General features: G+C 31.4%; 2 protein-coding genes across 2 annotated transcripts; both read left to right on the forward strand.

Annotated features, from left to right (window-relative positions):
- Nucleotides 1–6,825: 6,825 nt before the first annotated feature.
- Nucleotides 6,826–8,267, forward strand: LOC25495094 (F-box/kelch-repeat protein At3g23880). Its single transcript, XM_013595256.3, has one exon. It carries the CDS (start codon nucleotides 6,863–6,865, stop codon nucleotides 8,111–8,113), a length of 1,251 nt encoding a protein of 416 aa, XP_013450710.1. The 5' UTR covers nucleotides 6,826–6,862; the 3' UTR covers nucleotides 8,114–8,267.
- Nucleotides 8,268–13,851: 5,584 nt separating this feature from the next.
- LOC25495095 (protein DETOXIFICATION 9) lies at nucleotides 13,852–17,570 on the forward strand. The gene is made up of 7 exons (XM_013595260.3): nucleotides 13,852–14,209; nucleotides 15,094–15,638; nucleotides 15,730–15,816; nucleotides 16,243–16,299; nucleotides 16,417–16,655; nucleotides 16,877–17,082; nucleotides 17,205–17,570. Exons 1-7 carry the CDS (start codon nucleotides 13,949–13,951, stop codon nucleotides 17,271–17,273), a joined length of 1,464 nt encoding a protein of 487 aa, XP_013450714.2. The 5' UTR covers nucleotides 13,852–13,948; the 3' UTR covers nucleotides 17,274–17,570.
- The last annotated feature ends 6,964 nt before the right edge of the window (nucleotides 17,571–24,534 follow it).

A 24,534-nucleotide genomic window follows, 5' to 3' on the forward strand; every position in this document is an offset into this window, starting at 1 on the left:
ACACTGAATGATATTGACCCATATGCGCCTGGTTCGATTCTCCCTGGGTGCAAAATTGAAATTTTTTCTCAAATAAATTAAAAAAAGCAAAAAACGAAAAAAAAAATAAAAAAATCGGTCCCGCCATCTGAAATGGCGGGAATGACAAAAAAAAATTAAAAAAAAAAAAGCTGCCCTGTCAGATCGTGACACGTGTCGGACCGGCGGCCAGTCCCGCCATTTCAAACGGCGGGAACGCACAAAAGGACAAAAAAAAAAAAAAAAAAACCAAAAGTGGGTCATTTTGGGAATTTTTTTTCAAAGGGGGTCAAACTTGTATTTTTTTTTGACAAAAGGGTCAGAAAAAAAAAAATTTCGAAAAAAATATGCATAGTTTGTTACAATATAAATGTGTAAAATATATATAAGTATAATTTTTTTAGGCATCTATACTAATACTTTTAATTAAAATCAAAATTTTATAAAAATAATAATTGTACGCATTGCGCAACACTGAAAAAATTATACGCATTAGCATAACAAAAAAACAGACATACAGACATAAAATATTACTCTAAACGCTAATGTGTTTGTGTGTATATCTGTCATACCCCAAATTTTGACCACTTTCCTCTATTCTTACCTATTTTATTCGTATTTTTAAAGTCGGGAATTTTCGCCGTTTCAGACGAAATTTTGACAAAGAGGTTACTTTGAAGTACCTCATTTTTTATTCCGAGTCGGACCCTCTTTTCTCTTTTTATTTTCTTTTATTAATTTTAATTTTAAGATTAGTTACTTTTTCTATATTTAATAATTTTTATTTTCGATCTTTTAATTTTATTTTTCTTTACATGATTTAGTTTAATTTGTTTTATTTTATTTCGTATTAGATTTATTTTATTTCTTTTTAATTAATTAGTGTAAAAAAAAAAAACAAAGTGTCAATAGGTCCAAAATAAAATGTACAAGGTCTAAAAATTTTTTCAAGTCAAGTGTCAACTTTAACATTCCTTTTTCAAAATTCACCATAATTGTCTATCATTTCCATTAAACCTTTTTTCCTTTTTTCATCAACCTCCTCACCTATAAATAGAGCCCTCATTCCACACAATTTGACACACCAAAAAGTTCTCTTGAGTTGTCAAAGAACTTTTCTCTCTTCTCCCTATTTAGCTTGTGTTAACGAGCTATTCTTTTCTTCTCCCTTTTTTTTCTGTCCCTTCGGTAGTCCATTTCTTTTATTTTCTTGCATTTTTATTTCTTTTTAGCATTTTTACATTTTTATTTTATTTCTATTTAGCATTTTAATTATTGTTATTTATTTTCCAGCAATTAGAATGTATTTAGGTCCAATGTAAATATAAATGAGAAAAGTGTGTGGGTGTGTGTGTCATTTTATTTCCTTACCGCCTTAGATATATCCAAAAAATGCAAAAAATTAGATTAGGGATTTTGTGGTGATCCAACGTCACTACAAAAATCCACGCGCTTTTATTTTTATTGCTCCGTTAGTTTAATTTTCATTTATTATTCAAAAACAACAAAAACATGCAAAACTCCAAAAATATTTTCTTAATAAACCTTGGCTTGTAACCCAAGTTGCTTTTCCTTTTATTTTTCTTAATCAAATGCTTAATTGAATTAATATTCATAATATACTTGATTTTCTTTGTAATTAAAATTCGACAACCTCACCTTATTTTATCTCATGCCTTGAGGCCTCTCTCTCCTAAAAACCCATTTTCAAAAAATCTTAAAATCAACCTAACCCACCAAAAAGAAACTTTTTAGGTGAACTACATTGGTTTTGATCCCTTTTCTTTAAGGGTATGTAGGCATAGGATTTTTATCCTTCCAAATCAAATAAAAATAACCAAAAACATACTTCTTCTCCCCCCATTCTTTCACTTAGATTTTTAGGTAATAATTTTCATATAAGCAATGAATTTAGCACAAGATAAATTAGGTAAGAGGTTCCTACGGAATATCGTAGACGCTTAGGGTGCTAGCACCTTCCCTTCGCGTAACCAACCCCCGAATCCAAAGTCTCGATGAGGGTTTTTACTCATTTTTTCCCTTCCCACGAATAAAAATCGAGAGTTCAAAGATTAACGATTCAAATCAATTAATGGTTTGATATCCGAAAATCACGAGCACAGAAATGGCGACTTCACTGGGGACTTAAATTTTACGCGGGTTAAACCCACCTTATTTTATTTATTTTGTGTTGTACTATTTGTTTATGCTTTGTACATATTTGCTTACATACCGTGTTACGTGAGTGGTGAGATAAGTCCTACACCCGGGCTTGAGTGAAACATAAGATAGGACGGAGTACGATCATAGTGCCATACCAGGAGCGGTCCTGCGATATGTGTACACGTGATGTAACTCCACTCAACGTAGGTCTTTCAAAAGTAATAATATGTCGTCATGAGCAGTCGTGATTGGCGTTATTATTTTTGAAGTCCGTTAAACGTTGAGGACCTTTAGATCACCCTTAACCCATCTTGGCCTTTTTTTAGGACGTAGTGCGGTGGCTAAACCAACAGCAGTCTTGACTTTGGTCGACACGCGATACTACACTCAAACTAGACTTACTTATGATTGTTATTGGACTAGGAGCGGTCCTATACACCGATATGTTCATAAGGGAAGTTGTAATTTGGGAACTTGGTAGAACCCGTGATACAGGTACATTTGAAACCATAGTCCTTACCAAGTGGCGTTGTTACCCTCAACTCCAACATTGTGGAACTTAACCTCCTCATGTATTCAATGTACTTTAGTATAACCATGCATACATGCATTCATTAATAAATATATTTTTCCATCAAAAATTGAAGGACTTAGACAAGTTTTTTGCAAACATTATGGATATGGACCTTGTACGAGTGAACACCAAGAGATACAACTTCAAAAATCTTAACTAAGCTTTAGCTTTTGTACTCTTTCCTTGGTTTCGTTCTTACCTTTTGAAAAAGGACCTTTTGCAATATCTTCACAATTTTCAAATGAAACCATGTTTCTCTACCATGTTTAAAAATTAACTTTGATAAGTCCTTCAAAAAAATTGTACATTTTTGCATAAATATATCATGCATCATCTTTGCATTCATAGTTTCTAGTCTGTATCTCATATTTTGTTTCTACCAGCAAAAGGTCAATCCATCAGTAAACTCGTTCAATGTCTTCATCCAAGTTCGGCTCGCATATGCAGACACTCATGCAAACAGGAAAAATGGATCGACTTGAGCAAGAGGTCCACGAGCTTCGTGGAGAGGTAACAACACTTCGGGCTGAGGTAGAGAAGTTAACTAGCCTAGTATCTTCATTGATGGCTACAAAGGATCCACCGCTTGTTCAGCAAAGGCCTCAGCTACTATGTCAGCCAACATGCATGAAACGGCCTCGACAACAGGGTTCTCAGCCGCTTATTCCTCAAAATCAGGTCCGAAAAGCATCTCAGTGTGACCCAATTCCGGTGAAATATGCGGATTTGCTTCCCATTTTGCTTAAGAAGAACCTTGTTCAAACCCTGCCACCTCCTCGGGTGCAGAATCCGCTGCCACCTTGGTATCGCCATGATCTCAACTGTGTATTCCATCAAGGGGCGCCAGGTCATGACACTGAGCAGTGCTATCATTTGAAGGAAGAAGTTCAGAAGTTGATTGAAAATAATGTGTGGTCCTTCGATGACCCTGATATAAAAGTGCTACTTCAACAACAACATATGTCTTCTCACTCTATTGCCACTCTTAGGTCCATCACCAATGTTGTTCAAGATCCGGGCTATCAATCCCAATTTCAGCAATATCAACAACAACCTCGACAACGAGCTTCGGGACAACCACAGTTTGATTCGATCCCCATGAAATATGCAGTGTTGTTTCCCGATTTGCTTAGGAGGAAGCTTGTCCAGACCAGACCGCCTCCTCGTATGCCTGAGAAATTGCCAACTGGGTATAGGCCCGACCTCTCTTGTGTCTTCCATCAAGGGGTACCTGGTCATGATATTGAGCGCTGTTTTGCTTTTAGGAATGAAGTTCAGAAGTTGATCCAAGATAAGGTCTTACGCTGCTAAGATTGAACGCAAACATGCAAGTTAATCCGCCATCGGATCTTGAAGCCTAATGTTGATACATGGAATGTTTAGCTACAATTGGGTCTTTGCTGATGTTTATTTCTACTACTCATTTGTTCAATTAATATGTTTGTTTGTTGCTTTATGTTTTCCAAAAAAAAAAAAAAAAATCCTTTCGTCCCACCCGAGGCGAGAGTGAATTTGTTTAGGGCTTTTTGCTTTATGTATTTTCATCATTAATGAAGGGTCGCCTTGATCCCGACCTTGTTTTTATTTTGTGCTTTTTCTGGAAAAATGGTAATACAAAAACCAAAAAACCTTTCCCTTTAATCATTTTCACATATCTGCATAATCATAATGTTTATATCAATAATCAACTCATGCATTAATAAACCCGTTGAACACTTAAACCTTGTACTCTTTCTCGACTTTGAGTTCCTTGTATCTGGGGCTGAAGAAGAGGATGATGAAGAAGTTTCCACTGAGGTTTCTCGCATATTGGGGCATCTTGGCCGTCGTAGCTGCAAATATGAAGAAAGAATGTCCAGAAGAGGACTTTCATGTACAAAGATTGGCACGAGATGCTACCATCTGCCTTGCAGGGATATTGTACTTCATGCACATTTCAACAGGGGCAGCCCCTCGGCCATCCCTCAGTATTCAATGTAAAGGCACTGTGCCACATGAAGGTCAAAGTCCTGTCAACGGAAGTTCCAAAGAAAGCCAAGATTGATTGAACTTAAAAGTGTTATTGCCGGGTGTCATGGACAGTCATATCAAGAGGATAAAGCAAGTATTCGACAAAGAAGGCTTGTCCCCGTGAATGTCAAGAAAGTGGCTTTGTGCTTAAAAATATGTTACCCAATTCTAGGGGCAAATGGATGCCAAATTACAAAGAATGGTGGTAAACTTGTATGTCCTGTAAATACCGATGCAGTCAAGAAATACTTTGTTAAAATGAAAAAGCTCGATAAGTCGCAAACCTGAAAAGGCGGCTTAGGCAAAAAGAGCGTCTCGATGGACTGAAAACCCGAAAGGGTGGTCCATGCAAAAGTTAGAGACGTTTATAAAAAAAAATGATTATCCTGATAGATTGAAACCCGCAAGGGCGATCTATGCAAAAGTTAAGGATCACGACAAAGTAACTGCATCTGGTCGGACATGACTCACTTGGGGCATTTCAGCTGTCAAAAGACCTCCGGCTCATTGCAAGGTAATTGCACTAAATCAGATATGATTCATCTGGGGTATCTTAGCTGTTAAAGGACTTCCGATCTGAAGCGCCGGCAAATCAGAGACTCAGAACGGTGGAATCAAAGTTGGTAGAGGAAACAATAGTTATTGTGTTCAATGTATCTTTTCCATATAATTACCGTTTTCCAAACTTTTTAAAATCCGTGGAGCCACGCCTTTGGCAGGCCACCACTCCATTTACATTAATTTGAGCCTATGCCCATTTATTTGAAATTCTCATTCATTCTGTTTGCAAATTTTTCTTCTATTTTTGATGTTAATACCTAAAGCAAAAAAAAAAAAAAAATCTTTTAAAAACTTTTTTCATGTCTTCTGAAAAGCATAAACAACAGGTACATCTTCTTTGAACTTATGGGTAGGTGAAACATACATCAACATCCGTCTCAAGTACAGTTAAACTCTACAAGGTAAGCATGACCAAAAGTTGTGAGATGACCTCTGTCAAAAAATATATATACACAAAAAAAAAATAAAAAGCTCGCTAAGTCGAAAACCCGAAAGGGCGGCTTAAGCCAAAAATGAGCGTCCTGGTGGACTGAAAACCCGAAAGGGCGGTCCAGGCAAAAATTAGGGGGCATACAAAAAAAAGAATATATTCCCGGTGGATTGAAAACCCGAAAGGGCGGTCCAGACAAAAGTTAGGGACTAAAAAAAAAAACAAAAAATTGAAATGACGGTATGACAAAAAATTGAAGAAAGAAAATAAAAATATTTGGTGTCATTTAATGACAACATGAATAAAAATATTTGTGAGGTTGTGATAATTAAACGATATTAAAATTAAATATATAAGTGATAAAAAGATAATAAAATTCCTTCAAAATTTGATAATAAAATTAAATTGATCCTCCTTTAAAAAAAATTATATGGACCGGTTCAAAAAAAAATTAAATGGAAGAAAAAAACAAATTGAAATATAATATTAAAAAATAAAAGATAAGGTTGCCTGCGTGAGTTGAAGAGAAGTGCTTGTGAAATAAATTACAGAGAAGTCGTTTTTTGAAGTAGCATTCAACAACTTTTTGTTAAAGCTCATTCCATTCCATTCAATTTTATGAATTCTAAAAAAAGTATATTTTTTCAAAAGTACTTTATTGATATTGTGTTTGACCTATCTTCTCTTTAAAAATGTAGAAAAACTGAAAAAAGCTAGGCCAAACGGTACCTAATTTATTTTTTCGAGAATTTAAAGTTCAATCATTAACAATATTTCTTGCTAACGTTTGTTACTAATTTATTTTTTAGAGGATTTAAAGTTCAATCTTTAAAATTATTTTTTACTCATGTTTATTGCTAATCTTTTTCTTTTTAGAGGTTTTAAAGTCAAATTTTTAACATCACGTTTGTTACATTAATTTTAATATTTAAATTAAATTTATTCTTATCTATTTGTTACGTATTTTTAAAAAGGAAAATTCAGCCCAAAAAGTTTTCTCTATAAATAGATTATTTACTTAGCAGTTCAATCATGTTTTTATTTAGTATCGTGTTATTTTTGACAGATATTGATTCATCAGTTACTTACTGCGGCCACAAACAAGCATGTCGACAGTAGCACCATATAGAAATATAAGAAAACAAAACTTGTCAGACCCCCTCGGCCTGTTTGCTCTGCTATCTCTCGATCTGCTGTTAGAAATTCTGTACAGGACCCCTATCAAGTCACTCTTGACACTCAACTGTGTCTCCAAACCTTTTAATTCCTTTATTTCTGATCCCAAATTCGCCAATGATCACCTTCGCTTGTCAAAGATCCACCGCCGCCACCACAACCTCCTCATAAGCCCGTGGGCTTTCTTTTCAGAAGGAAACTTCTCTCTCCTTGATTCCCGACTTACTTCTGTTTTTAACAACAACAACTCAACAACCATCGTCCCTGATATGAAGCTCAACTTTCCTCTAAATCCTTCTAACATTCGTGCTATCATAGCTGACTCTTGCGATGGCATCATCTGTCTTCAAACCATCGATGACAGATTCGACTGTGGTGATCCGCTACTATGGAACCCTTGTACCACCAAATTCAATATATTGCCCTCTTTGGATTTCGAGAAAAGTCTACAAATTGCATACACCATTGGGTATGACGCTCAATTTACCCATACTTACAAGGTAGTTGCTGTTTCTAGCTATATATCTCGTGGAATTCAAAATGATGTTTACAAAACTCAAGTTAAGGTTCACACTTTAGGCACCAACTCTTGGAGAAGGATTCCAGACTTCCCTTCGCAACTCATGGGTATACCCGAAGGGAATGTTGGCAAATTTGTAAGTGGCAGCGTTCATTGGGCCATTGAAGATCAAAATAACCGATTCCTAAAATCACAAGATCCAGATGACCACTCTTCATGGTCATGGCACATTCTTTCTCTTCATTTAGGAAATGAGTCGTATCGGGAGATTTCCCAGCCCGATTATGGTCTACCTCTGCATAACTTCAGCTTGGGGGTTTCTAGGGATTGCCTATGCGTCCTTGCTCACACCGAAACTTTTTTGGATATTTGGCGTATGAATGATTATGGAAATAAAGATTCTTGGACTAAATTGTTCACTCTTCCATTTGCCGAATTCGTTGGTCTTGATGGCGTCTGCATTACTCGGCTTTATATTTCTGAGGAGGACCACCAAGTGTTCGTGTACTTCATCAATAAGGTATATGTTTACAATTACAAGACTGGTGCAGTAAAGAATCCCAAGATTCAAGGCCTCCCATGTATTTCCTTCAACTCAAATATCTATCTTGAGAGTTCCTTCAACTGTGATGTCTATGTTGAGAGTCTCATATCACCTTGACCTACTTGCTTTGCTCTGCTGGCTCTCAAAGATTCTCCTCCTGTGGTGTTTCCGTTTATTATTTAATTTATTTTATGTTGGTTCTATGTTCATTAATTAATGGTCAATGTAATAATAACTTTATTATGTCATTATTAATATCTTTGCTCGATGCTTATTCCTTTTTTTTCTTTCTAATTCTTTTTTATGAAGTGAAAATAATTGCAGATGTTGTCGTAGTTGGATGAATCATTAGTACCATTGGTTTTGATTGGGATGTTAACATCAAAATTACGATACACTTGAGGATTTTTACTTTTCTTCATTGTCCACTAGTGCTATTCTTCTACATTTTCAAAAATAATACCCTGGTTGGTTCTAGCAATTGGTATCATAGCTCTTTTTGAGCTCTTCTTGATGAAGGCATATGCAGTTCAAAATTCAACAACAGTGACGTGTATTTGAAGAGATTGGAGTTGAGAGATTGGAGAAGAGAACTGAAAGAGTTACGATTAGCAATGCCAATCTTTGAAGAAGAGGAAGAAGAACATATGGTAGAAGTTGGTCAAGCCCTCACATGGTACCAACTATAATCTGTCTTTGTTCATGATTGCAGTGCTTTATTCTAGGTTCTTACTTATGCTTCATTTGTGTTTGAATTGTAATTTGTGCTCAAATCATAAAAAATAAATAGGATTATTACCAGATCAGAATAATGAAGTCAACAATACAGTTGACTGATTTAGCTTAGAGTACAAGTTACCCTTAATAAGCATAGCTTAGTGTAGTTTACATTTGATCTGCTGCTTGCTATCTCATAGTTACATTCTGTACAGCATTAGCAGCCTATATAAACACTTGTATGCATTGATTACACATGAAATAATACACTATTTTCTCACTTTATAATAAGGATCTAATTAAAATTTGTTATGTGTTTGAATATAGTTATGAACCGTGAGATGGATGGTTATGTGCTTTTCATAGAGGATGGATAGTTATTCTGCTTTGTATTCAAATTCAAACTATGCACTCACTTTGACATGGTCTTCTACTATTAGAGGATAAAGATGTTAAACTCTTTTATAACTAATTAGATTTGTTACATTTTTTTTTTTAAACTTTGTGATCAATAGAATTGAAACATTTTATTTAATTCTTGGTCAGACTTAATCCTTAATTCGAAGTGTTGGCGTTGAAATGCAACTTAAATAATAATTTGACATATAGTTGTGCAATAATGGAGCTAAGGATTCTCTTTATCTGCGGTAACAATTTGTTTGCATAACAAGTTATAGAGATCTGAAAGTTGGTCAAAAGAAGGGAAAATTAAAGTTCTTTTACATTGTTTGGAGTATTTAAGAACTATATGATTAACATAGTTGTAAATGAAATTAATGAGGCCATATTAGCATACTTGTACAAAGTTCTCTCCATTTTTATATTTTCGTCATCGGTGTTCTTTGTGATATAGTTCGCTGCTGCACTATTGCAAATACTATTGGGAGGAAAGGACGGAGGCGTATTCTCATAATACTACTACAATACTATAGTCACATGGAAACTTTACTATTATCCAAAATTCTCAAATACATGGTGATTACAGGGTTGGAATCTATCTATCTATTTTTTTTTTTTTTAAAGAGGAAACTAGAAATCACCAATATTTCAGAAGCACTCATATATTAACCCTTAATTTCACCTTAAAATTTGTTAAACTTAATTACTTGGTTATGAGATGAGAACTATTATCCTTTAGATTAAACTATAGTAGTAGTATTAAGTATTGGTTGAAATTAAAACACATTTAATATTCTTATTCTAATAAATCCTTAATTCTTACTTTTTTTTTTTTTTGGGTAAGTAATTCTTACTTTTTTTTATTTTAAAATAAAATTATTGTATGACCATGAAACCGATTTTCATATGACCAAATTTATTGATCTGACCTAAAATCTCATATTTTCACTCTTAAAAATATTTATTACTTAATATTAGACATTTCAACTAGTATGATGGAAGTCTTAAAGGATTGGAGGGGTAACACTTGGGTGACATTGATCAACCACAATGTCACATGTGGCTTTCTTCTCTCTCCCTCTCATTAATGTCATCAATCATAATGTCACTCAAGTGCTATTGAGATTGGAGGTTCAAAATTCTAAACTCGGTAAAGGAGGAAATACAAATACTAAAATATTGTTGGTTTTTTAAGGATTTTTCCCCCTAAAATAGACTAGTAGTCGGAATTTCACATTTAAAGATAAATAAGTGGAGAATTTTCAAATCTAATACTCCCTTCGTCCTAGTTTAACTAGTTGGTGTACCATTTCATGCAAATTAAGAAAAATGTATAAATAAAAGAGAGAAAAATGATTTTAAGTTTCTTTGTCAAATATTAATGTATTCTTCTTTATCATAACAATTTTGACAGTTGAGTTAGAACTTATGAAACTAATTTTAATAGAAATAGTTAAATATAATCTAGAAATGAGATGATTTAAAATAGAAATGACTACATTTTCATGTGCACGACATGTGATTGGTTTAGCTATACCACTAAAAACACACTCTTGAATATTATGGATGTCATGATTTTAATAAATAATGACAGGAGTAATTAAATTAAGGGTTATGTTAACTTGTGCTTAAGTTAAGGAACTTAAAAAAAAAAAAAAATTTATATTGAAAGTATATAATTTTTGTAACTTTTAAGATATTGAATGCACAAATTTTGAAAATAACTTTTTACATTTGTCTTATTAACTTATGCACTAAGGGTATAAGTTAACATTTCTCTTAAATTAAATAGTGTGAAGTCAAAGTTTAATAAGATGCAACTTCAAAAAAATAAGTTAAATAAGATAAGATGGATAAATCCTGTTAGAAAAAATTTATGTATAAATTTTAATTAATAAAAGAGTCTCGGATTTTTGTAGGGTATTGACCACAATAGCAAAAAACCACACCTTTTTATGGGGAAAAAGGAAGAAGAAAGAAACAACCCTTTCTTTCTACTAAACAGATAAGCCTTGTTATTATTTGATTTGAATTGATATGTAGTTGTGAGAGTGGATCTACACCCACAGTTCAAAATCAATTGACCAATTAGGATGCTATCATGATATGCTTCTATCATATATCCAAAATTAAGTTAATCTAAACGGCCCCTAAGTCTAACATGCCAAACTTTTGAAAATGATTAGATTAAATTTTAAAGTACCTTCTAAAAATAAAAATAAGTAAACTACGATTTATTGTTCCTGTTAGGTATAGGTATGAAGCTCAATTGCTTTGACCTTGATTCAAATTTACTAAACTCCACCACTGCACTTGGTATGACCAATTTCATTGAGATAAGAAATCGTATTAGTTATTGATTGAATTGAAATCTTATCCTTATCCTTTTTAAACCAGTTTAGCATATTCTTACTACAGTATAATATTCCAACTTTTGATTCTATATTTAAATTTATACAGAACTAATTTTCATCCTCTTTCATCCATGAACATATTGATTATTTACTCTTTTTTTTAAGTAGTTTGGTGATTAGAATTCATCTTTTTCAAGATTAATAAGTGGGGTGTTTGGAATTCGAATCCCGACCCTCACATATAATAATGCATGTCCCTTCCAATTCAGCTATGCTTGCGGGGACGATTGATTATTTACTCTATTATACTCCTTTCGGTCCTAAATATAAGAAAATTTTCAAAAAATTTGTTGGTCCTATTTATAAGAAAATATCACAATTTTTAAGATGTAGTTATTGCTTAAAAGACTTTTATACCCCTTATTTAATGTTTGTCTTTTTAATATTAGTCGATGTATTTAACGCTTCAAAATTTTTTATAAGGGTATATTTGTAAACATATTCAAAAAGTTACACTAATTAATGAGTGTATTGGTTTTGATGTTTTTTGGTTTTTCTTTTTATATTAAGGACCGGAGGTAGTACTACCTCCGTCCCTTATTATTATAAGACCCTTTTAGAAAAAATATTTGTCTCTTTTTATAAAATCTTTTTGATATTTTCAAGTGTATTAATTATTTCTTTACAAAATTACCCTTATTTACTCTATATATTTTTTTTGAAAAGCAATAAATTCTTTTTTCCTTTGATAAAAGAACAACAACAAGTTTATGTGGAAAAACAAAAGAGTAGAAACTCTCATTCATGCACCATTCTTTCAAACTGCCATTATAATGATATTCATGCTCTAATTCAAAATTAGAATCATCTCTTGATAGTGAAGTGTCTTCAACATTAGTAGGCAAGTTGAGGTCTGACAACTGATTTATGTTATCATTGTGATCACAAGGATTAAAATGGATGTTTAAATCTATGTTAGGTGGTTCATGACTTCCTATAATATTTCATGAAGAATATGTTAGTTTTCTATAAGTATATATATACTCTTGTTTCATGCTCCTTGTGCTTAAAAATATGGCGTCAGAAATTTGCAAATAAGTAATTCCTAAAATTTTAAGTTTGGAGCCTTCAAAATTTAAATTTTGGGAAGAAAGAAAAAGAGTGATTTCAAATTATTGTGGAAAAAAAAGAAAGTTTTTTCTATATTCACGTTTCAATTTTTGTGCCATGGTTTTAATTTGGTGCATTATTTAAGTAGTAGTGAGTAATTTATATAGGAAAATAATGAATTGTGATTTCAATGATTAGAAGGGCAAACATGAAAAAAATATCATTTATCAACAAATTTAATACAATAATAAAATTTCTTAAAACCCGTGTTTTTTTTAAAGGTCCTATAATAAGAGACGAAGGTAGTATAAAATATTCAAACTCTAGTTATACTTATTTAATTAAAAAGTACTCCCTCTCTCTCACAATTATTGTCTCTTTAACATTTTTTCTTTTCCTCAAAATAATTGTCACTTTACAATACAATGCAACATTTATTATTATTTTTCACTATTATACCCTTATTTATTGAATTTCATCCAACTTAACTACTCCACTAACTATAATTAATAATGATGTTTTAGTAAATACTACTAATTTTACTATTGAAATCAATACAATTAATATTTTTTTAATAATCGTGCTCAAACCTTAGACGACTAATATTGTGAGACGAGGAAGTACTATAAAAGACAACTTTATGATGCATGCGGTGAACATTTTCGACATTTGTCTGATGTTGACTGAGTACTAACCCGGGTCAAAGCAATATCAGCCTTTCCATTTGCACATTATTTAATTATTACTATATTTAGATATCCACCTCATGCAATCTTATGATGCACCACGTGGGTCTTACTTACTATAAAATATGTACACAAATTAAATATAATTCTATAATTGAGACCAATTATTTAAGGAAACTGTCTCGAGGTGTATACATCTTGAGAGAGTAAGAAATCAAAATTTTAAAGTAGTTTGTTTGGATCTTATCTGAACTTCTTCGAACACATGAAAAAGTACAACTACAAAATTTAAGCAAATGTGAGTCTCTAGGTGTAAATAAGAAATCAAACATGTATTTAGTCGATGATATGATAGAAAAAGAGATGAAGAAAAAACAAAAAGTTGATTGAATATTGAAAAATATGAAGTGTACAAAATATCATTGATGTCGACAACAATGATTTAATGGTACGTGATTAATTGAATATTACAACTAACTAACAAACAACACACTCTTCAATTCTGTCATCCTCATTCTGTGTGCAGAAGCACAATTTTAAATTTATTATTAATATGCAACTTGGTTTTTGACCATAAATATTAACATTAACCACACTTACTTTCCATATAGGTAGAAGAAGAAAGAAACAACTCTTTCACTCCTATATATAAATCTCTGATATCATATTCATAGTGATCACATTTAATGAAAAACAACTCTAGAGAGATGAGTAAGGAGGTGACAACACCATTGATAAGAAAGAGTGATCATGAGATTGAGAGTACATTTGTTCAAGAGTTGAAGAAAGTGAGTTTCGTTGCAGCTCCAATGGTAGCTGTAACTGTTTCACAATATCTTCTTCAAGTGGTTTCTCTTATGATGGTTGGACATCTTGGTATACTTGTTTCATTCTCTGGTGTTTCCATTGCCATGTCTTTTGCTGAAGTTACTGGCTTTAGTGTCCTTGTATGTTCTTCTTAACTCTTTCTTTCCTTTTCTTGGATTCAACTATCAATGAATACAACTAGTATATATGCATCTCTAAGCTTTGTATTTTGTTTTTATTTGTTTCAAGCAAGACTATTTTTCTTCTTCTGTTTTTTGTTTGGATTAAATAGGAGTATTTTTGTAACAGTAATAAACAGGATCTCATGTGAAAGTTATATAATGGGCCATTATTTAATTGATTTTATAGCCAATCAGTTCATATAAAAGTATGCAATCCTAACAAACTATCTATTTGATTAATGAGTGAAGATACAATTTAATTCAGTCTCTAACAATAAATAAAACACAAATTAATCTATGACATTTTCATATTCGGGATAAATTAGTCCATAAATCATTGTATTATAGAGACTAATTTGGATTTATGTTTTGTCAAGTAGTACTTAATTCTCTAAGAAAATTATGAGGGTTGTGTATTAATGGTGAAGACTATAGAGTAGTTGGGTATGGTTGACAACACTTATTCTCTCATTGATGATGAATTGATGATGTCCTGTTGTGTGACAAGATCCTACATAATGAGTTGAAATAGGGATTTTCATTTTGGAGAATCCTAAATTTTCTGTATTTGGAATGGATTATCTCCACCATTCAAACACCATAGTGTCCCTTTTCTATACTGCACTCTTTTTTATTTTTTTCAGGGTCCACATTTCACATAGTCATAAATCATAATGTCACTTGACATAGTCCTTTTTCCTCGTCTAAATATTTTTTTTCAAATTGTGACCGATGATGTTTTAGTATCAATGTCGTGTCTGGTGTCTGTGTCATCTATATCAATGCTTCATAGTATAAATATAATGGTTATCCTTAGTATGTGTTTCATGTTTGCATTGCAGTTGGGAATGGCTGGTGCATTGGAAACACTATGTGGACAAACCTTTGGTGCAGAAGAGTATGGAAAACTTGGAAACTACACTTGCTGTGCAATATTAACTCTAACTGTAGTTTGTTTTCCAATATCTCTTGTGTGGATATTCACAGATAAAATACTAATGTTTTTTAGTCAAGACCCTGGAATGTCTCATGTAGCTCGCGAGTACTGCATATACCTCATTCCCGCTCTATTTGGCTATGCACTTCTTCAAGCGTTGATTCGCTATTTCCAGACTCAGGGAATGATCTTTCCAATGGTTTTTAGCTCAGTATCTGCTCTATTTTTGCACATTCCTATTTGTTGGATTCTGGTTTTTAAGTTGGGATTAGGACACATTGGAGCTGCTTTAGCTATCGGAATTTCTTATTGGTTGAATGTGATTTGGCTTTGGGTTTATATTAAGTACTCTCCATCATGTGAAAAAACCAAGATTGTGTTTTCTACTCATGCTTTACATAACCTACCAGAGTTCTGCAAATATGCTATTCCTTCTGGACTCATGTTTTGGTAAATTATAATATCTCATTATAAAACAATGCTGCTTCATTTCATTTTAGTTTTCTTCTACTAATTTCAATTTTCATACAATATTGTGTAGTTTTGAATGGTGGTCCTTTGAGATTCTTATTTTAATTGCCGGGCTTTTACCTAATCCTCAACTTGAAACCTCGGTTCTTTCTGTCTGGTGAGTCTAATCGATTTCATTTCAGTTTCAATTTGTAATGCATTGTCCAAAAGGTGAACTATGCATTTAGTTTATAAAATTGTAGATTGCAGTCAATTTGATCTTTTAAGTTGAAAATCTTCGATCATATTAGCTCTTTTGGATTCATCAAGTTAGTTATTAAAATGTTTTGCAGGGATTGATGTGATCAAGAATTTTCAAACATAATAATTATTTTGAAATTTTGTTCATTTCATATATTAAGTTCATAGTACCCTACTATATATTATGTGGCATTGACTAATGTGATCGAAATTTTTCAACTGTATTGCGAATTTAGTTCACGAAACTGAAAATCTTTAATCATATGCTAAATCTTTTGTGATTTTAGTACTCTGTGTTGCAATGCGATCTTCTTTCTAACGTAATCTAAATTAACTCTTGCAGCTTGAACACTACGTCATTACACTTCTTTATTCCATACGCAATTGGAGCTTCTGCAAGGTTTGGTTTAGTCCATACATATGTGACACAATCATAACAATAATAATATCATATGATATTGCAAGATCTTCTGTTTTTGATCTCTCCCATGCCATGATGTTTGTTTGTTTTTCGCAGTACTCGTGTTTCAAATGAATTAGGAGCAGGAAATCCAAAGACAGCTAAGGGAGCTGTTAGAGTGGTTGTAATTATTGGAATTGCTGAGGCAATTATTGTCAGCACTTTCTTCCTTTGTTTTAGAAATATTTTAGGATATGCTTATAGCAATGATGAACAAGTTGTGAATTACATTGCCGATATGGTTCCTCTTCTTTGTGTTTCTGTTAGTGCTGATAGTCTAATTGGAGCTCTTTCAGGTCAGTTTTATGTTATCAACACATTCACGCTTTTACGGACGTCAATGACTATTGAATCGAGATCAGACGATCTAGATTTTAATGTATATTTTGGAACGTCTAATCTCGATTCAACGGCCACAAATATCTCCATTCTAAAAACATTTTGTCACTTACATAGTATGTAAATAAAACATGATTATAGTTACTTATATATATAATATAATGAATGTGCACTGCAGGGGTTGCTAGAGGAGGTGGATTTCAAGAAATGGGGGCTTATGTGAACCTTGGAGCTTACTATATTGTGGGAATTCCTGTGGGTTTGTTATTTGGTTTTCATCTAAAATTAAATGCAAAGGGATTGTGGATGGGAACTCTATCAGGATCTGTTCTAAATGTCATTATATTATCTATTGTAACTGCATTAACTGATTGGCAAAAAGAGGTTTGTTTTCTCATACAAATATCTAAACCTTTTCCAAATTGTGCACTTTTTTCTTTTCAACCACATTTGTTTTTTGCAACAATTGAGGCAACTTTTGCATGTGATTGATTGCATTGCTGCAGGCAACAAAAGCAAGGGAAAGGATAATTGAGCAGTCAATAAAAATTAACAACACATTGGTGGTGGCATGAAAAACAAGGAAATTAATTATCAAGATAGGAAAAATAGAGAATTGAGAGTGCATGCATGCTGTGCTTTTGTTTATACAGCTGTTTTATGGTTGTTGAAGTGTTTTTTAATTTTTCATGAACTAACATCTAGACATATTTTGGTTGTACATGTGATTTTTGTACTGGATTTGTATTTGTATGTGAAATCTGATCCTACAAGTTTTGAGAGCACATGCTTTGGTACATTAACCAAGACAGATTTCTCATGTGCCCATGGCTTATGATGATATATAAACAAACAATCCACACCCTTTATTACATCTGGTCTTTCCAATAAGTAGTGATTGAATTGATTACAATAAAATAATTCAATGGATAGATAAGGTAAAATTTAATATAATTATAGTTGATTATTAAAAAAGGGAGAATATTCCTACTTAAAGAGAATGATTGATATCTTATATATAAAGAGAATGATTGATATCGTATATATGAAATGGACTAATATGGAATGATCTACATGCTTTTATCATGATCATTTTATCTGTTTTTGTCGAGTTTTGACTCAAAATTTGATTTTTGTGTTCCTGGACAAATCGTGGTACGATTTGGCGATTTTTGAAAAAAGAATGAATGTTGGTGTTACGGAAAAATTGTGGTGGCACGATTTGGAAAATAATCATGGCACAAATTCGCATGTTAGGTGCAGTTGTTTGTGTATGAATTGGAGTCGTGGCGCGATCCGAGCAAATTGTACCGCGATTTGCTTAGAACTAAACGTAGTTGTTGACCCATTTGTTGATAGAGTTTGGTAAATCTCATGAAACGAAAGGAGGGAGTCTCTAAGGAACTTAAGAGGCTAAGAGTTTTTTGAGTGAGATTCTTGGGTTGGGAAGCAATTGTAAACATCTTGTGTGTGAGAAATCATCGAGTCTCTTGGTCACGGAAAGAGAATCGGAAAAATGGTAGAAATAAGGTTTGTTCTTGGAGAGCTTGTTGAAGTTAAATTTTTATAGCTCTTTTGTATCTCTTTGTAAAGAATTCATTGATAAGTAAGCGAAGAGATCTCTCTTCCATACGAAGGTCATTGTCGGGCTGAACTGGGTGAACATATTTTTTCTTTCTTTCTTTTCTCTTTTGCTTATAGTTTGTGTTTTACACTTGGTTATTGGATTAGATTTAGGTCTGTTATTGTTGTTGCTGCTACTTTGATTATTGGTTACTTCTTTCTTTTGCTCTACTCTACACATATAAATTTATTGGTGTGAGACTTGAGTCAAAATTCACACAACAATTTTACACAATCAAATCATGTTCTTGCAGGAGAAGCCACATTTCTAGCTAGTCTTGTTATTTATTTTAACATATCCAATTGTATTGAATCTCTTATTATTAATGAAATGCCGTAAGTATATTTCTTTAAAAAAAATAAAAAATTACACAATCAAATTTAAAGTTTTTTTTTTTGTATGAATAATTGAGGCAAACATCTAAATAGAAAAGCTAACTAAAGTCCCTAAGGAAAACATATCGTTTAGCTTCTCTAAAGTCATCAAATTAACATGTAGTATGAACACATGAGATTGTGTTTAATAATGTTGAAATTCATACTCCGTGTTTAAGTTATCACCATGTACCCAATCAATTTTTTTTTTTTGGGTGATGTGCCCAATCACAATTTAGCATCACTTGATTAATATACTCCAATATATTTGATTTCTTAAAATGAATCTCTTAAACGATCCCAAATTTCATGCTTTAATACTTTTTTTTTTATTGCATTACACTTTAACACTTTAGAATTCACATTTACATTTATTTTAAATTAAAATATTAAATTTAGTAGCCCCATATTTGATATTTATTTCAATATTTCTTCATTGTTTATTGATAAGTAATCATCCCTCTTTATTCCCTAGTTATGCAACATTACATAATTTTAGGCAACAATGTTACCACATCATGAGTCTCTAATGTCAAAACGAAATAAACAAGAGTAAATTACATTCTCCTCCCCTCAAAGATGCTTGAATTACACTCACCTTCCCTCTTAAGTTAAAATATACACTTTACTCCCTCAATATTTTTTTTTTATGTTAAAATTTATACTCCTCTCTCTTATAAGATGCTTGAATTACAAACTCCTCCCTTAATAATTAAATATGCACTACACTTTAATCTATTTGAACATAAATAAATATTCTTATAATATATATTAATTTTGAATCACCATTTAAGAAAAATTAATTAATTTCTTTATAGTTTAAATGCCAATGATAATTAAATTTAAATATATTGCTATTGAATTTATAAATTAGAATTTAAAATTAACTTTTAAATAATCATGCTTTAATGATTTTAGTAATTTTTCACATATTTTAATTTTGTTTTGGGTTGTTTCATATTTTACAATAGGGTTTAAAACTACATGTTAATTAGCGAAAAATATGTATTCAATTTTTTATTATACTAAAATAGACCCGCAATACTATTTTTTTTAAGTGTGTTAAATTATTATTTTTTGCTAGATTATTAGAAATAATAAAAAAGAATATTGAGGGAGTAAAGTGTAGATTTTAACATAAGAGGGGAGGGGGATGTAATTCAAGCTTCTCTTAGGGGAGGGGAGTGAAATTTTTTCTAATATGTTTTGAATAAGAGGAGAGGGGAGTGTATATTTTAACTTAAGAGGGGAGGGGAGTGTAATTCAAGCATCTTTAAAGGGAGGGGAGTGTAATTTACTCAATAAACAATGATCTCTTAAGTTTAAGAAGCGAGATAAGCAATTAACCTCATAGATTCTCTTAGTTAGGTTAAATTTAGAGATTGAATGTAGGTGTATATTTTTTGTTTCATTGTTTTATGAATAATGCAAGGGTGTTTGTTTAGTGCTTTTTGTTGGTTTAGAAAACTAAAGATTGTGATAACATGATTTATGGAGTATCCATCAATCAACTTTATAGTCATTCTGTTACAGACAATATTTGAATGATAACAAAGCACTCGACTCCAACATCTAGGGTACATAGTGGTTTCAGGTCGAAGGGTGGAATACACCACTATCACTATGAGAATATCTTATGACACTTTTCATAACTTTTACTATGTAGTATTCTCATGGCGGATCAATCCAATATAAATATTACTCCTAATATTTATATCTATGTGAAGACTTGATAACTCTTTATCCATGATATGTGAGATGTGATCATCAGTCTACCCACATAATAGTCTCTATGCTTTAATGATATCTCACTTCTCAATAAAGCTTGACTACAAATACTTTAAGAATAGTTTCCTTATGTTTAACGGGGTCTCACAATTAAGTTATACTTAATGTTCCATTAAACGGACTAACTATTCTAAGGACTTTATTATTTTGAAACAAAACAAAATCAATAAAGAAATGCCTTATTATTTATATATTCACAATATATATTTATATCAATATCATGATACAAAGCCAAACCCAATCAATATACTAGATTGATTATTAGGGCTTACTCCAACATTTTGTTTAATGCTTTTTGTTGGTTTAGAAAACTTAAGATTGTGATTGAACTTATAATTTTCCTTAATTTTGGTTGCTAGTGCCCTCTCATACTAGTATTTAGTTGATAGATATATTTAAACTTTACCCTATAATTTCGTAAACAAGTCTATCTTTCATTTTAAATCGCCACCGAAAAATTGCATATACTACAATGCACATCAATGAAAAAAAAAAGAATGTTGTTTTTTCCAAAGCATTCACAAAGACTTAAATATACATTAGTTTATTTGTAACTTCTAACTCAAGTAACAAATGTCAAAATTATTACATTGAATATTAGTTTTCTTGAAAGGTAGATCGGACATCAGTTGTTTGTTAGTTTTGAATTTAAAATCTCCCATTTACGTGTGGAATTCATGTGGTATTAGCATATTTGACATTCTTTTCAAAACAAGAATATTTAAGTTTTAAAAAATTAAAGATAAAAAAACTTGTTTGATCAATTAATTTTATAAAAATGTTTTAAAATTTGTCGTTTATTTTTCAGTTTCAGAGACTAAGCATTGATCACTAAAAACAAAGCATGAGTAGAGTAGTTAGAGAATCCAATACCAAACTTGTTGTGTTTTAAAACTTGTTTTTACTTATTGAGTATGCAACCAACCATACTCATTCATCTCATTCAACTTGACATCTTTTAAATCATCCCAAAAATAATAATTTAACTAGCTAATATTCATGCATAAACCATTTGCTACTGCTTCACAACATATAGAAAATCTTCTCAACAAGCTATATCAAGCCACTTTTGTTGCTTGAAATCATGACTCCATTGGTTTCATGCCCTTCACCCACTAACTAACTCACTCATTCATTTTAAACTAGAAACATTATAAATCTCACCTAAATTAAGCATAAAATACCATTCTTCCACTCACCGTCTCTTTCAACCTTTCCACACAACCATTCAACAAAGAAAGAAACGAAAAATGTAACCATAGCCTCCCTCTCACTCCCTTTCCTGAAATCCTTCCTCTTCCTCTTCAATAAATTTTACTAGTTTGCTTTGAATGTATATATATGTTTTTTGTTTTAAGACACTTTGTACCATGTCAACAAAGAAAAAGAAATAAATTTTCTAAATATTTGTATGCATTTTGTTTCCTTCACAAAATTAGGCAAGTCCCAAAATAAAACAATAGAGAAGTAAGTAAGTAAGTAAGTAATGTGTTAGAAATAAGATGAGAAGAAAAATCAAACATAGAAAGAAGCTAAGGAATAACTTCTTCTTTTTTGTTGGCAAAAGCTAAGGAATAGCTTGTCATGCATAAAAGATATCTACTTATTTATTTCTAAAACATATCTCATTCCTATTATTTTTTTAATTAATTTGCTAATTTTTCTCTTTGGAAATGGGGTTGGGATCCAAAGTTTTGCAATTTTATTTTTGAAGGAAAAGTTATGAGATTATGTGTTCAATGTATTTGATGAAATAAGAGTAACAAGAATTCAGCCACGGTTTAAAAAAAAATAAAAATTCAGCCGTGGTTAGACAAATTAGATGTATTAGTCTTGTGGTTTCAATTTCAATCACTAAAGGAAACACCCTATTCTGAATTAGTTAGTTCGATAAAAACCTAGTTCCGGTAAGAATTAAGGTTGTATTTGATAACACAAAAAAGTTAGTTTATAGCTTGTTGGACTAGTTTATAAGCTTGTTTTGATAAAATGAGATGTGTTTGGTAAAAAGCTTTTCTCACTAGCTTATAGCGTTTTTGAAGAAGCTGATCAAAGTATCTTTTTAGCTTATAACCTGTAGCTTTTTATACTTTCTTCCCATTTTAACCTTTTCTTAATTTTATTTTATTTTATTATAATAAAAAAAACTACCCACTATCTTCTTAAACTAACCATATTTACCATGTATGGCTTTTTAAATTTTCTTGTCCACTTTTTTTTTTTTACTTTGCTCATAATTCATATAATATATAATTTTATATAAAATTTATAATAAATAGTGAAGAAAGTTTAGTTAAATAAAATTCATAAAAATAAAATAAAAATTGTTAAATAAAAAAATTCAATTGAATTCATAAATACATTTATTATTTTAGAGATGAAAATAATTTGAAATATGTTTAAATATTTAAAAATAAATGCGTTAAGTAATAAAATTATATATATGATATTAAAAAAAATTAAACAAGCATGTCCTTTTATGTCAGTTTATATTTATAGTCACTTCAACAGCTAATTTTACCAAACACTTTTAATTTTAATCAGCTATCAACCATCAGCTATAAGCTAATTTTTTAGCTTTCAGCTAGCTTATAGTTTTTTTTTTTTTACCAAACACACCCTAAAACTAATAATAGCTTTCCATTTATATTTAAATATCAGTGGAGGAAGGAAACACCTTATTCACGCATTTTTTTCTTTCTGTCTAGCAACCATATCAAATCTATGTCTGTATTTGATAACCAACAACAACCATACACAATAGCAATTTATTGAATTGAATTATTGAAGTGTTAGGTGAAAGAAGAGGAAACATCAAACATAAATACAAAAAATAAATGACAAATGAATTTAATTTATTTTTGAAAGGGACAAATGAATTTAATAGAAGAGGCATAAGTAATATCCATCTTAAAAAAATTACATAAACAGATACAATAACCATCGGAATCCTAAACAACATAAAATAATGGCACCAACCGGTCATTCTCAATAATAATCTTCGTAATCCAACCTTCCACAAGGGTCAGCTCCAAGCTAATCACCGTTGCATGTCAATTCAAGGAAGGTCTACTATAGTGACACACAAGTAAATGTTTTTGTGTACCGTACAAAAGTAAATTTTTGACCATTGATATATCAATATGTGTATTTGCAAGATCACCCCAAATTATATGTAATTTTATTTTTAGAATTTTGAAAATTAAATAAAAATTGCGATGAATTGCTTAATCATTTTTAATCCTATTGATAAATAACGTTTACCTAACTATCATTCTCCTCAAAAAACAAAATTTGCTTCATTATTATTACAGTTATTTGATAAAAAAAACCGTATAAAAACCAATTAAGTAATTAAATGAACAATTAATTTTTATTTCGAAAAACCTGTTAATTAATGTTGTAATTTTTTAAAATAAAATGATATTTATCTTTTTTTAAAGATGATTGTTACTTCTATTTATTTTTTTTGGGTACAAAGATCATTGTTACTTCTATTTTTATTTATTTTTGACAAATCATTGATACCTTTTAAAAAAAAATGAAAGAAACATGTATCTTGAAAGGCTTTTGCTCAAAAAGTATTACAAGAAAAACAAAAGAAAATAAATCTTATCAGTTTTTTTTCTTCAAGCATTTAAGATCTCACTCCCACACGAGAAAGAAGAAGCATTTAAGGATTAAAAGAAACATTTGCGCAATATCATTTATGTTCTTCAATTTTGCTCAAGAAGAACAAAAGAAACATGCATCTATAAGGGTTTTGCTCAATATCAAAAATCATATGCTCTTTAAGGATTAAAAGAAATCAGTAGTGAACTGTTCTGAAATTGGATATTTCATCAGGGACAAGAGAAATTGTAGACCACAAGTTATAGATCTAAAACGAACGAACGAGAGAGAAGACAACCGATTCAAACAATAGAGATGACGAAGTTGATGGAAAAGAGCATAGTGAGAGTGAGAACCCCAAACCGCATGAGAGTTATAACAGAGATAGAAGAAGCTCAAGTTGGTGCTAGTGACATGTTCTCCTTGATTCTAGCATTT

The sequence above is a fragment of the Medicago truncatula genome, chromosome 6, assembly GCF_003473485.1.
Source record: "Medicago truncatula cultivar Jemalong A17 chromosome 6, MtrunA17r5.0-ANR, whole genome shotgun sequence".
Classification (NCBI taxonomy): Eukaryota; Viridiplantae; Streptophyta; class Magnoliopsida; order Fabales; family Fabaceae; genus Medicago; species Medicago truncatula.

Excerpts from the sequence above, each read along its gene's own strand:
- LOC25495095 (XM_013595260.3), top strand. The coding sequence starts at position 13,949 with ATGAAAAACAACTCTAGAGAGATGAGTAAGGAGGTGACAACACCATTG. Across the intron at positions 15,817-16,242 it reads ACCTCGGTTCTTTCTGTCTG|CTTGAACACTACGTCATTAC; the intron begins GTGAGTCTAATC and ends TAACTCTTGCAG. Across the intron at positions 17,083-17,204 it reads TAACTGATTGGCAAAAAGAG|GCAACAAAAGCAAGGGAAAG; the intron begins GTTTGTTTTCTC and ends GCATTGCTGCAG.
- LOC25495094 (XM_013595256.3), top strand. The coding sequence starts at position 6,863 with ATGTCGACAGTAGCACCATATAGAAATATAAGAAAACAAAACTTGTCA.